Source organism: Apis florea, unplaced genomic scaffold (assembly GCF_048593485.1).
Source record: "Apis florea isolate Af1SG1 unplaced genomic scaffold, ASM4859348v1 contig_3193_pilon, whole genome shotgun sequence".
Taxonomy (NCBI): domain Eukaryota; kingdom Metazoa; phylum Arthropoda; class Insecta; order Hymenoptera; family Apidae; genus Apis; species Apis florea.
In genome coordinates, this window is record NW_028256721.1 from 121,084 (window position 1) to 136,119 (window position 15,036).

Below are 15,036 nucleotides of genomic sequence, written 5' to 3' on the forward strand. Positions count from 1 at the left end.
AAATATTTTAAATAATTTAACATATTAAAAATTGTTTAACGACCGATGCTGTGCATTTTATTTTGTTGTTATGAAAACTTATCATTTGTTTTTTACAAACACATCTACGATCAACTAAATTCATAATCATATTTTTATAAAAAAATTATTACCCGTCCAATTTAACGTAATAAATTTCTAATATATTTAAATATTCTCGTAAATTTAAAACATATTTTTATTCGATTTATTTATTATATACAATTATATATAGGATATCAATTATTTTTTTTTTTTATTTTTAATATTCCTTTTTACTTTTAACATGATATTATTCGTTTCTGCCATTGACATTATGTATATATATATTCAAAACAGGGCTTATCAAAATATGAGGAAAATCCAGATTATATTTTTTTTCCTCTATTCACAAAAATACTGGAACGCATGCTGTTAAAATTTAAACGATAAAAATAGGCTCTCAAGAGATTTATTTTATCTAACTTTCTCATTGTCGATACTGCATAATTTATTTTGTAAATATAAAACTGTCCTAAATATGCCTATTTTTATTTGATCTATATAAAAAATAATAAATATTTTTCTAATATAAATTCATGTTTCGAAAATTTAATTAAATTTTATTATAATTGGATCGATGAATCAAAAAAACATTCACAAATTTTAAAAAAAAACGAAACCTCCAATAATCCAACATATATTTTATAATCCAACGCTGAATTTCCACCACTTAGAATACCAGATGAAATTCATTATTTTACTGTATATTAAAATAATATATAAATATGTATTGCGATACATATTTCATATAATTTTATTTAATAAATTTTATATAAATTTCACTCAGATGTTCGTACAAATATTAACAAAGGTAATGTATATTATCATATATAGAGACAGATCGAGATAAAATTATTCGAAGTGATGTAGAGATCGACTGAAATAATAATCTGTTGTAAGATGTAAACATTAGTAAGTTCAGTCTACGCACGAACACCGTGTAATGAGCTTCGTATCGTAATTACACCAGCCTGTGAATAATATTATCTTATATATATATATATAACGAGTTCCATAATCGAGAATTAATATTGAACATGCGTTACTGCAATGCAAAATTGTATATGCAAGTTTCTAAATATGTATCTAGGATGATACGTGTCTACGTATCGTGTTATTGTATTAATTATCATATCTGTAATATATCCATATTAGATGAACAAGTAAATTTTCTTGTTTTATTTATGGTATAGAAAAAAAAAAAAAATAAGGAAGAGATATAGAAAATAATTTTCACTCGTATTGAAATAATTTTCTTTAACTTCGTGTTTAATAAAGGAAATGGTAAATATCGAAATTGAAATCATACGTATTGAGATATAGATGTATACATAATACTTGTATATTGAGTATAGAGTTATATGCAAGTTTTGATTTGAAATCTAAATGTTTTGATTGAGTTCTACCTGAGTTCTGCTTCTATTGTGTTTTAAATAAGTTTGATTGCGTTCTGATTGCTTGGTGGCTCTTGTTCTATGCAGTTAGAAGTGTGTTTATTTTATTGGATATCCTTTGGATGATAGATATGAATTTTAACATATTTGTAGAGTTTTAATTTTGGGAATTTTCTAATAAACTTTTTAAATGGATTAGATTATAGAAATTAAATTGTAGGTCAGTTAAAAATATAGGAAAAATATCATAATTAGATTTCAGATATTTATACATCAATATATTATAGATAAATGCAATACAATCCTTTGATAACCATATAGAATTTAAACTTTTTGAGATTAATAGGATAACAAATGCCAAAGTAACTATTGTAGAAATTTATTGTTATAATTTTTGCGATATTACTAACAAGAGACCTATTGGAACGTGATATCTCACTTGAAATGAATATAAATACCACATTTTTTGAATAATCATTTATAAGAATTTTAGGAAAATTAAAAAAAAAAATTGAAGAAATATACACTTTCATACAATAATAGATAATTATCAAGTTGATCTTTATTTCAATTTTTTATGAATTTTTATAATTTGGAGTTATTCTTGATTACATGCAAAAAATAAGATCTGCATTCTTATTGCAATAAACAAAATCCAAGCTAGTAAACTAATTTTAATTAATTATCAATAAAATAGTCCAAAAATATAATAAATTGTTTACTCTTTATTTATACATAGCTTATAATATGCAAAATTTCTTCTTAAATAAATTATACATAACAAGTCTTTGCTAAGAGAAAAATCTGTTTTGAAAGGGTTAAAAATAGTAACAGGTCTCGATTTAACTCTCAGATATACGGTTTCCAACAGATTGCTCTCATAGATGGTTGATAATTATAAGAACCTTGGATTCTTCCGCGTGCTACTCTGGCATAAAAAAAAATCTGGCATTTAAGAAGTTCATTTTATTAAATATACTTTAAAATGATAAATATATTGGATATTTAAAAAAAAAAAAAAAAAAAGTTATAAGAAAAGTTACCAAAAAGTTACGATCAATGCAATCGATATCTTCTTTGTTTAAATTTTGAATTTAAAATATTTTTAAAACAAAAAAAAAAAAAAATTCACCGAAAGAATAAACTTTCGTATTCGAGGAAAATTTATGTAAATTTTAAGATAGTTGAATTTTCTTCTATTTAGATGAAATTCAAGATCTCAATTCAAATCGGTCTTTCAACAGAGAATAATCCAAATACCATCAAGAATGACGTTTCGAAAGAGTTTTATTGAAAGTAATTCTCGTGAACAGAGAGAGAGAGAGAGAGAGATATATATACTGTTTTATATGAAACTAAACCAGTCTGCCATTATTCGTTACTTGACCCAGATAGGAAAAGTAAAGAAAATGGACAAATAAGTTCTGCATGAGTTAAGCGATGTGCATGACGAGGGGAACCATCTCGTTACTTTCGTATTTTTCATATACATTTTATTCTTTACGATCTTGTATTCCTGAAAATGAAGAGATTGTGAAGAAAGCACAAGGCTCAAGAACAATTTAAAAAAAAATGAATTATTTTAATTCTTTTGCAAAGAATCGAATTATGGAACATGGAACAATATAAAATTATTGAATTTTTTCAATAATAATACTTAATACTTGAATGAATATTAAGAAATTATCGAATATACAAATAATAAGATCTACGTATCCCATATCTCAACGAGATTCAATTTTCTATTTCTATTCTTTTTGAAGAAAAAGATTCTTCAACTTAATACAATGGCTCAATATGTTACGGGTCACTTGGTTTTCGAGTGGTTCTAACCGATTTGTGCTATTAGCCAAACTATATTAAGCAAGTTCTTCGAACGATCTCAATCTGTCTGAATAATAGGGGCGATTTGAAGAATTTTCCCGAACAATTCAATCACCTCGATATTCAAATTACCCGGTTTAATCCCTAATGCATTTTCTTTCGCTCATTTCTCTTCTCTTCTTTTCCCTTTTTTTCTTTTTTCCAACGTTGAAACGCATCGAGTCAACTTTCAAACGAAATTTTAAAATCACACAAAAATATTTCGTTGTTTCTACAATCGTTACTTGAAAAGTTACTTCATCTATCAAATCCTCAATTTCACGATACATTACGTCCCAAATGAAAATTCCAATTATTACTGGCTGTGAACTGCCTTCCAATGAGTAGCTTCTTTCAAATCCTAGTTTCTCACGTACGATTAAAAAAAAAAAAGAAAGAAAAACACGAAACTAATCATTCCTCGCGTATCAATCGTCGCGTCTATCCAACTTAGCTCCATCTCCCTGCTCCGTCACGCGGAAGAAAATGCGGAGGAGGGATAGGAGGCAACAGCTCGAGCACGATCGATATAAAATTCAACTATCCTCAAACAAGCGCGTTCCCGAACCATTACTTCGTCCAACAATCTCAACTGCTCCCTTTCAAACGGTTCCAATCCAGAGAAGGAGGGGGGGGGGCCTCGAATCTCCGGCCGTTTCATTTACACGCCCGCTCACTCCACCATCCATCCATCCATCGATCCACCAACGTTTTCGCTACTTTTCGTCCTCGAACGCAGAATCCGCGAATCCATCGTTTCACGTGCGCGCGTTTCAGGAAGAGGGCTTTTACCGATCTCCTTTTCTCAAACACCAGAACAGAGCGAGGAGGGGAGGGGAGAGTTGGGCCGTCCAACTCTCTTCTCTGTTCCCGTTTCCAATCCGTTTCCATGCCTGTGTTGCATCGATTGTGCCATCGATCGATCTCTTTTCTTTTCTTTTTTTTTCTCTCCCCCCCCCCTCCCCCGATTTTATCGACGATATTTCGCACGGTGTCCAAGTGTCAACGGTATTTCTTTCTCTCTCTCTCTCTCACTCTCTCTCTTCCAACACCTTGGAAAATAGTAGGAGGGGAGGGAGAAAGAATGGCGATCGCTCTTTGTACGAGAGAATTTTTTCAACAAAAATTCTATCGGCCTGTTTCTTCGAGATGGATAGGTTATATAAAGACGAATATTTCGCGGACATGATGATTGCTTATGCGAAATATTTTTGCAATAATGTGTTACGGGAGGTTGGTATGAAATGTTGGTTATTTATTAACTTATAATTTATGTTTGCGGCGTTGGATAAAGGGAGGCAGTGATGGAGCGAGATGGCGGTGTGACAGAGACAGAAGATCTCGCTCTATCTTCGTTTTATCTTTTATTTGACGTAGCGAGTTACGTATGAACTTTTTTAAACAGAGAAATTTTATATTCGACACTCTGAAAGTATTCCACGAATACATCAACATCTTGATGTAGATATAAGTGACAATGTTCGGATAATAGGAGCTCAGTTGAAGTTTAGATAATCGGTCTTAGAATTCATATAAGAACATATTGTTTGAATACCGTATATGGTGGAACAAGTTGAATATTATAAGGAAAGATGTAGCTTAAAGAATGAAATAGGATAAGAGAATAATTCACATGGAAATGAAATTAACAAACAAACTTCATTTAATTAAAAAATTTTACGAGTACAGTTTTCGCTGTATATATATATATATATATATATATATATATATATATATATATATATATATATATATAAGGAGAATATCGTAATGTACGATCTCTCTTTTTTTTTTTTTTTTTTTTTTTTACAGTTCGCTAATATAAGTTATTCTCGTGTTATCCGTTTAACGATGCATGTTATCCGTTTTAATGCTTCAACGTAAATTACAGTTATGGTGATTCGATCTTGTTTTAAAAGTTTCCAATAAATAATTTCCTGCAATTGAGACTATATTGTTCAATGGAATGATACCTTGCTCAAATATAAGTCATCATATTACTCGGCAAGAGTTCAAATCATTATTAATCATTAATATCGTGTCATTCTTCTCCAAAAAAGGAAAAGACGAGGAATTTTACTCGAGCAAATTTCCAAAAAATCAATGGAAACTTTTTAGAAACGAAGTTAAAAATCCAAAGAGAAAAATAAGATGAATTGTGTGTCGTACACACCATATTACGAAGTTACCATTTGAAGGTGAACATTTTAGATACGGAATTAATCTGAACGAAAGATCACAATTGCGGAAAAACGAATCATCAATCGAGGTGTCGAAAATGCAAAGGAGGGCAGATGATCGGAGTGAGATGGTGTTCCTTTGAACACGCGTCCGGGAGCGCAGCCCTTTAAAGCTGATTAGCCCATGTTTTATATAAGATTCGATCTAAGTGGATTTACTTAATGCACTTAAAGCGAATCTGACCGCAGCCTTAAGGAGCTTCGGCCACACGCGACACCGCATGGAACAGAGTTTTTCAGATGCTGACACACCGAAACGCGACCCTCGATTCCCTTTCTTAAGATGCTCTACGACCGGCGCCATTCTGCAAATAAGTCGATGGCCGCCGGAAGCCTGACCGAGATGCGCCGCTCTCGGTTTCCGGCGGAGCGGATGAGGATGGGTTCGACTATTAACACACATTTCGACGAGATTGGATATTAATTTTCGATAAGTGGAAGAAAAACACGATCGAAGAAACGAGAAAGAAATGCGAAATCTAAAATCCAAAATCTTTCATTTTTTTTTTTTTTTTTCGTTAGAAAAGTTATTAATATTTTTTTGTATTATAGAAACGATTATTATAGGGGAAAGAAAAAAAATAGAGTGAAAGTTTAAACTTTTGGGTAAAGAGAAAAATAGAAAATTTCCCCCATAAAGAAATTCTATTATTTTGAATAAATGAATAAGTAAAAATAGATGTTCTTTTTTAGAACGGTAAGAAAAGATTTGTTAGATAAAATGATTCGACGAATAAATGGATTTAAAAATGGAGCAAAGAAGGAAATATTTCTTGGTTGAATTTATTTTCAATTTATTACAAAACAATGATTGTATTCTACGGTTGCCACGGCTTGTTACGATTATCGTATCATAATTGTACCACTGAAACGTAAGCAATTAGTGGGTTTAATCTAAAGTGTATAACGCACGTGCATTCGTCATGTTTCCTAATTGTTATGCTCTTGCAATGCAACTTGCACATTAATACGCACACACTAGAATTCATACTTATAGATTCTGTTCTATCATCATTGCGAAAATTAAAAGATAAATATTTATAGCTCTCGTGATTTTAACGTGAAGATATAAAATTTCTAATACCTAAGGATATTAGAAATAATAATGTGGAAAGAAGAAAAATATTACCGGTTATTTTATCGTACGTCGTGTCCCCTTATCTATGCCCGTGCATTCGTAATTTATATAAAACTGGAACAACTATATTAGGCCATTCTACAGGTTCATACCGGATATTGCGTTAATATTTAAATCAATACTTGAAATATATTTTTAGTAATAGAAATATCAATCCCGTTACAGACGGTTTACAGAAGATTAATGTTGACTTTTATCGAGTCGTATATTTATATAAAATGTATTTTGTAGTGTCAGAAATTCGGACAAACTTCAAATTTTTTTCTCTTCTATCGTATTTCCTTTTCCTCGATTAATTTTTAATCGAGAAGGAAATGTAGATTCAAGAAATCCAAGAGATGAAGCTATTTTTTTACGATACGATCATTTTTTTAGAATCGTTATTGAAATGAAAAGAAGATTAATTAATCAAGTAATTGGGACAAATGCGATATTTGCATCGGAATTTGTACATTTAAAATGGTCGAAGTAGGTAAAATAGCCTACATAAGAGAAGAATATGATACTCTTCTCGCATCAGTAACCTAATATAAAACAGCGGTACATGATACGAAAGACAGTTGAGATAATGCCTGCAATTATCCTCCTACTCCTCTTGGCGAAAGTGCTTCACCGCCAAAATACAATGCAACACCCGTGTACCCTATAAACCTGCACTTTCATTCACCCATCATCCCTCATAATTACTCCAACGATTTTAGAAATCGATGGTCACAGCCTCGATAATGATGCTCGAACGATCTCTTTTTCATAAAATGCCAGGATGAAAGAAATATTTGACCAAACTAGTGAGAGATATATAATAATTTTTATTTTACGTTTTAACACCGTAGAAGAAGGAATGGCTTTCATTATGTAAAGCGTTACATAATAATATTAGTGAAAATATTACTTGAATGGAATTGTAAATAACTTATTAACATATTACACGTGCATTTAATCCTACGTAATGTAAAATTAAGGATGAATACGTAAATTATTTAATTAACATTGGAAATAATTAATCACAACAAATATACAGGTAAATAATTGTTATGATTAGTTTTTCTAATAAAATATCTACACACACCTCGACACACTTTACAAAATTAATTAGAAATTCAGAAAACACGAATTTTAATTTACAAACGAATCGTTACATCTCGCTTGCAACTCGTCGAAATCGTTCCAAATAAATCTAATCCAATAAAACAAAAGCGAGAAAGCTCGCCGTCGATTCGAAATTCTTTTAAAAAATTAAGATACAAATAACGGAGTCCAGAGATCGTTCGAGGCTAGTTGTTAATTTATAAAGCACCGGTGCAACTATTCCACGTCACCGTCTGTTATCCGAATGACCCTTACGAGCTACTCGGACGATTTATTAACACTGTATTGTTAAAGGAAAGCTCGGGTTGTTGGCGTGCAAAAGGCCGTAGCCAGGCTCCGTTTCGAAAACTAATAACCACCGAGAAATCGACCTCTCTCCACGAGGAATTATCGCCGCTCGTTAATCTCCCCGCGAAATCTGTTATCACCCGCTCCCGCGAGTTCCTTCATCTCGCAAAGTTTTCTCGTTTATCTGGAATTAATTCTCCTTTTCTTTCTTTTTTTTTTTTTTGCAGCGCAATATCTCGCTTGGCCCAATTTCGACACCTTGGATGTTTGGTCATTTAATATTGATCGTTTTGTTTCCCCGATTCTAGATGATATGAAGAGGACGTTTTTCTAGATATGCTGTCTAAGAATTTTGAAATGTACGAAAACGTAATTTTCTTCTAAAGCGATAGATTTAGTTCCGGAGAGCATACGAATACTCTTCTCATTTCACTCGGTTAATTTAATTACTGGAGGAGGTAAGATGTTTGTAAGGAAAAGTAAGGAATCGAAGGAGAAATACTGCACAGAAGAGTATTTCGTAATTAACTAAAAGTTTGCAGGCGATCTGAGAAATCAAAAGTCAGATGATCGAACTCGACAGCCAAATTTGGAGAGTTGAGAGTCGAAAGTCGTCGATATACGTGGAAGCCGTCGAACAGAACGGATGGAAATTAAGTAGAACGGAGGAAATTGTTATCACGAAGTTGCATCAAAAGAATATTCATCAAATTTTTTAACGACGTGCGAAGATAAATTGTTCCAGTTTGCGAAAACTTTTTTCCCAACTCTCGTTCCCAAGCATTTGCAGATATTTGTATTTATCATACCCTCAATTTGTCCAATCCTTGCAAGATAAATCCCAAATCGAGATTCAATTTTTTTAAATTAGATTTTTCAGTGTCGAAACTCATTTTACGTGTGATCGACAGTGCGTGACGATATTCAATTTTGTTCGTTTAAACGAATTAATAGAAGAACTAATATAAATATACGAGTGGAATGAAAAATATTCAATCAAATCAGTCGGTATTAATAAATGGCAGATTGTAAATAGATATCTCCCCGAAAGCAAATTGAACGGGAAAATTAATTCGCGAGATACCTCGTCTGAGAAAGTGTTAAGGTGTTGTGAAAGCGTTGTTTAAGGTAAACACGCAATTGAAATAATTTGATCATTCGATAATTCTTCGCTACAACTTGTTATCGATTCGTTCCATACATGCATGGGTGGAATACACAACCGAGCAATCAGGAACTTGATAACTACGAGGTATTTGAGAATCGATTTTCACCTTTCTCCAACAGGATTTTCGGGATACAATGGATATAACATGGATCAAAAGGAATAATGTGAATTTTTTTGTTTCTTCTTTTTCATTTGTGTTTTTTACCTTGTATCAATTGTGAAAGGTTTTTTTAATTGTTATAAATCATCGATTGACGATGAAAGCCGGTTTATTATATAATAATAGAAAGTTTTGTCGGATTTTTATGATGGAAGAGAGAAATAAAGAAAAAAAAAAAAGAAAAGAAAAGGAAAAAGATATTTTAAAAATGATTAGAGAATGGATATATAAATGAGATTGTGAGAGTTGATGATATACACTCTTTCTTTCTCTTTTATTTCTTCAGTCGTGCAGTCTTTCATTCGTCGAAGAAACGAGGATACGATGTTTTAATACAGTTCATTTTTAACGCATGCGAAATATATCGAAAACGAACGTGTATGGAAAATTGAAATATTTAAAAAAAATTTGGACGCAAAATAATTATAATCGATTAATTCATTGAAATTTTTATTCTTCGACTACTTTTCGAATAATATTAAAATGATGAAAGATATCTTTTTTTTTTTTTTTTTTTAAACTTTATATATATCCATAAAAAAAATGGAAGAAGACACTAGATAGCACTTCTATATCCTACTTCTCCTCCATTGTAAGTCAGCCTTTTGTATCCATGTGTACTCGATGCGAGTACATAGTTGTAGGGGAAGATTACTAGAGATAGAAGTAGAGATTCAAGTATATAATTCTTCTCGAGATTGCATATTTTCCAAGAACAATACAACTATATATACATATACATATATATATACAACTATATATTGCTAGATTTAAATATTTTACGACGATTTTACGGCGAGATATTGCCGCAATATAATAAAATGTCTCATTTACATTAAATTAATCTCTCTTTCCAATAATTTTTAACTTTTTCCACTTTCATTAAGATACGGGTAATTACGGATTATTACGTACGAAGAAATATTCTTTTCTCCTTTAAATAAGAAAAGATAATAAAAAGTACGAATGTATCCGCTATACTCTTAATTTATCGAATCAATGAATCACGATTAATCACTTTCAAGAAGATATATTCGTCTTCTTTCGCTCGTTTCACAAAAAAAAAAAAAAAAAATTTCTCCCAAACTCGGACACTGCACATCTACAAGATAGATTCAGGTTACACGAGATTTTTATTTCGAATCACTCGATCAGCAATCGTTGCTAAATTATCTCTGGAATATCTGACGTTATCTCTGTATCTGGCGCGAGTAAATCATTTACATTTGCATTCGTTTCCACTCTCGTAATAACCGCTCTTATAAGCGGTGATTTCGTTATCGGATTAATGTGCAGTTTGATTGAAAAAAAAAAAAAAAAAGAAGAAGAAGCATAATAAAAAGAGAACGATCGAAGAAAGAAAGGGGGAAGAGGGGATAGAGCGAGGAAAAAGAAAAAGAAAAGGAAAAGAAAAAAAAAAAGGAAAACAGGGGGAGGGGGAGGGGAAAAAAGAAGAGAATGAAAGAAGATAGCGGTGTGAAAGATGACCTTAAAAGAATCTGCGTCGAAAATGAAAAATGCATTGAAACTCTTTCGTCCTCATTTACTCCGTGCTCCATTACCAGAGCATTTTCTCGTACGCCAGCATGGAGGGGGACAAGGAACCACATTTAAGCGGCGAAATATCTTTTTTTCCCTTTTTTTTTTTTTTTTATTCCGTGAAAACGGCGGCTTTACGACGGAAAAAATGGGACCGCGGGAAATGAGGAAACATCGAAAGCCACCGGAAAACCTTTAACTGTGCGTTTCAATCATGCGACACGGCATTCCTTTAACTATGGTTAAATCTAGGTGAAGATCGTAATTGCGTTTAAGTACAAAAACTTGTGCTTAAATGTTGAATATCGAGAAGAAAACGGGACCAACGTTTATTCAAGAACTTTTTTCTTTAACTATAACTGAATATTTAATTCTGATTATTCAAGTTAAGAAGTTGTCATGTTTAGAAGATGGAAAAATATTGTTGGTATTTTGATATCGAATTGTAAAATAACTTATATCACCGTTTAAAAATTATTGGCAATTATAGAAATTATTTTAATTTCATGTTATAAAGTGTATATTGTATATCGGATTTCTCAAGTGAAAATTCTATCCAATATTATTTGAAATAGTTTTTTAGATTGAACACTTATTCTGTCACGAGGGAATTCTTATTGTTCATTTATTCTAGAAAAAAGCGCTATTTTCAAATTAACTTCTTGAAAAAGAAAAAAAAAATTTAATGATAGAAAATTACTTGCAAATTACTACAAAATTGCAACTGTAACAACCTAATTATTGTATCACGTAACATAATACGTAATATAGTAAACATAATAAACAGAAACTTACAAACTTACAAACAAAATATCATCATTTTTTTTCAGATTTATTCGTTTCTTTAAATTTTAGAATCAGTAAAATAATTGAAGAAATAACAAAAATAGGAAATTCTTTTAATAATTTTATAATCCAAATGAATTTATAATTTAAATTATTTTGTTATAACAATTGATTAAAAACAAAGAATAGAATGGAATGAAATAAAATAAGATAGAAATCATAAAAAAAAAAGAGAATACATAAGTGCAAAAAGTTATAGCAAAATGAAAAGAATGAGATGAATGAATGTATTGAGATAAAAACGTAAATCAAATCAAACTTTTTTTGTTCAGAAGTTGAAATATAGATTGAAATAAAGATTATTTTATTTTCTACATTAAAAATTCGATAAAATAAATTAATTTAAAAAAAAAATTGCAAAGAAAACGTCACAACATTGGTTCTTGACAAATTAAAATCAAAAAAAAAAAAAAAAAAAAAGAAAAGAATAAGCACAATAAAGTCGAGTCGACGATCTTTCTTATTTCATATTCTATGCCCAAATGGTGGTGCACCTTTCCAGAACGAACTTTTCCATCTATTAGACGCGATTCTATTTCGTGGTAATGGGAGAAACGAGCACGTAAATTGAACTGTCACACGGAATTAACGTTAACGAGAAAATCGTTCGCAAATCCGTTTTGCGACTTACGTATTTGCAATCTCTTTGCTTTGTCTGTGCCTCCGGAGTTTTGCCTATGTTCGTTCGTGCGTGATAATTTGCGCATACACAAGGTTACTCCCCCGGGATAGTGTGCTTTGAAACGTTTTAAAAGCGAGCGCTTCCTAAGGACCGTGCTTCTTTTTTTCCCGACAAAAAGAACACACCGAAACTTGTACGGCATCGCTGGAACACCGTTAACACTTTGCGAACGAAAATTTTGATTCAACGTTGAATCATTTATTCTCGAATGTTACGAAAAAGAAGTTTGACAAAAATTTTAAACGTGATAGTTAATCGAAGATTTATAATCGATTCCTTCCTTTTATCGATATTTTTTCGATTGCAACGAGAATCGCGACGTAATTATAACGTGATATGATAGAACGATAATTATACAATTTTTAAAATTCTCTAGAAAACATATACATTGAGAAATTTCTAATAAAGATTCGTGCTCTTTTCGATAAAAAAAAAAAAGATTAATTAATTAATTATCATTATATTATAGTATGTTAGACATTAATGAAATAAAATTTATGAAAATTTACACTTCACAATACGTAATTTTTAATCCAGAATCTGTGATAATGATATGAATTTATAACAAAAGACAATTATTGTATTATACCATTAATGATTAAAAATTTAGTGAAAATCTTAAGAGGCCTAATTTCTAATCAAGAATCTGTGATTGTGACGTGAACCAATAAAAAAGAGCAATTGGTATAATCGTATTACGATACATGACATTAACGATTAAAATAGCCAGCAAAGTAGCGAGGACAGGATATTGTGTGATATATAACGTCAGATTCGATTAATGCCGCTCGGTCGCATGGAAAGAGCGTTGGAGTCTAGTAGGCGGTTGATCGTGTAGTCCTCGAACGAAAGCAAACATTCTTGTCGAGAATGTACGTGTACGTAAGCTGTCGATCGTTACAGCCGCACAGTATAATGCACTCTAAATGAACGTATCGCGGTGCATCGATCGAGTCCTGTAAACCGTTTGACAGGTAGCACACGGTGTTTAATTGGCAAGCATTTAAGAGAAATTTCACGAAACAAGTACACTGTGGTCACTACATCGATCGTGATGCGCGTTGCGCGTGACATTTGCCGCTTGTTCGCCGAGAGGATAAAAAAATAAAAATTGTCATCGAAACTAGTCGAGAAGAAATTGTCCGAGACGATCGATTCGCGATGGTTGCATGTCTAACGTGTTGTTCCTGTTTTTCTCTTTTGAATCGAAACGGTACTTACTTGAACCCGGCAGACCATCAAGACGCCCAGCAGTGCGGGCACCAGCATCCCCTTCATCTTTCTTCCTTGATTGACTGTTCGTAAAACTCCTGCACGATGTGTCGTTTGGATTCCTCTCGTAATGATTCCTGGCTTAGCTCGATCTTCTACGAAGAAACGACGATGCACTGATTAACAAACGCCAGAAACGTTGCAGAACAAATTTCTATATGCAAGACACCACTCACCCGCCGTATACGAGAGCACAGCGTACTACTGTGACACTGCTGCTGGGTGGGTCGCTTTACGAGAAATCAAGATGGAGGTGAAGCGCGGCGCCGGTGCCGCTGAAACGATTCGACCAATCAAAAGCTGTCACTAGATGACCGCGCCGGAGGGTGCGTTCACATGCGCGCAATGGTCAGTCGATAATGTGGCGGGAATATCGTGATTTTAAATGATACACTTCACCGTGCTATGTAATTGTCAACTTTTGACAGATTTTCCGGCGGAAATGTTGCTTTCAACAAAACATCTGACGGCTATTCTATTCAAATATGTTAGTATTAATCAATAAAATAGCTTTTATATGAAAAGATAATTTAAAACATAAAAATTAAAATTTATATAAATTTATATATTAAATTCTAGGAGATTCTTTATCTAAATTTAATTATATAGGTTACATTTAAGATAAACAATTCGAACTGATTGTATTTAAATAAAATTTATTTAAATAAATTTATATGTTATATTATATTATATAATATATTATATAATTTAATTTTTACATAAAAATATAAAAAAAATTAAATATAAGTATTATTTATTGTTCTCAAATCATTGTTTCGATGTCAGATTATTTATTTCTTTATTTTTCTTTGTCCATTTAAAATATTACTAAAAATCATTCAAAAAACTATTGGAAGAAAAATAGCAGACAGAATGACAATTAAAATAGCAATTATTTACATTATAATGAAGATAATTTTATATGATTAATAATATTCTAAAATGAAAACATTTAATATTATCTATATAATAATCATTGCTTTAACATATGTAATAAATGTTAATCGAATCGTATGTGATTACCATTCTGAATCGAAACACGATTAACAACGCATAATTGCATAAATATTCAATTAAATGATAAATTTAATCTATATTTCAAAGGTTTCACGCATTTGATATAGGCAACCAAAATATCCAACATACGTATAGAAAGCCTAATATCAATCGATGATAAAGTTTGGCGCGTGATTCGTCGCAGTCAACTGACACTTTCGAACGTTTCGATTTCCAACAAAAAATAAAATAAAATAAACCTAACAATATATCCATTCACGATCGAAAGAAAACATTGTCG

General features: G+C 31.5%; 1 protein-coding gene across 13 annotated transcripts in view; it reads right to left on the bottom strand.

Moving 5' to 3' along the window:
* Appl (amyloid-beta-like protein) overlaps nt 1-13,988 on the bottom strand; it is a 43,685-nt gene extending 29,697 nt beyond the window's left edge. For 6 of the 13 annotated variants that reach the window (XM_086910506.1, XM_086910500.1, XM_086910495.1 and 3 more), the window contains exon 1: nt 13,689-13,947. In XM_086910506.1, coding sequence (XP_086766632.1) covers nt 13,689-13,745 — 57 coding nt within the window. In that variant the 5' untranslated portion in view covers nt 13,746-13,947. Of the gene's footprint in view, nt 1-13,688 lie in introns of all 13 variants that reach the window. The other 7 variants (XM_086910499.1, XM_086910501.1, XM_086910505.1 and 4 more) reach the window with 3 other exon arrangements.
* Between the last annotated feature and the right edge of the window lie 1,048 nt (nt 13,989-15,036).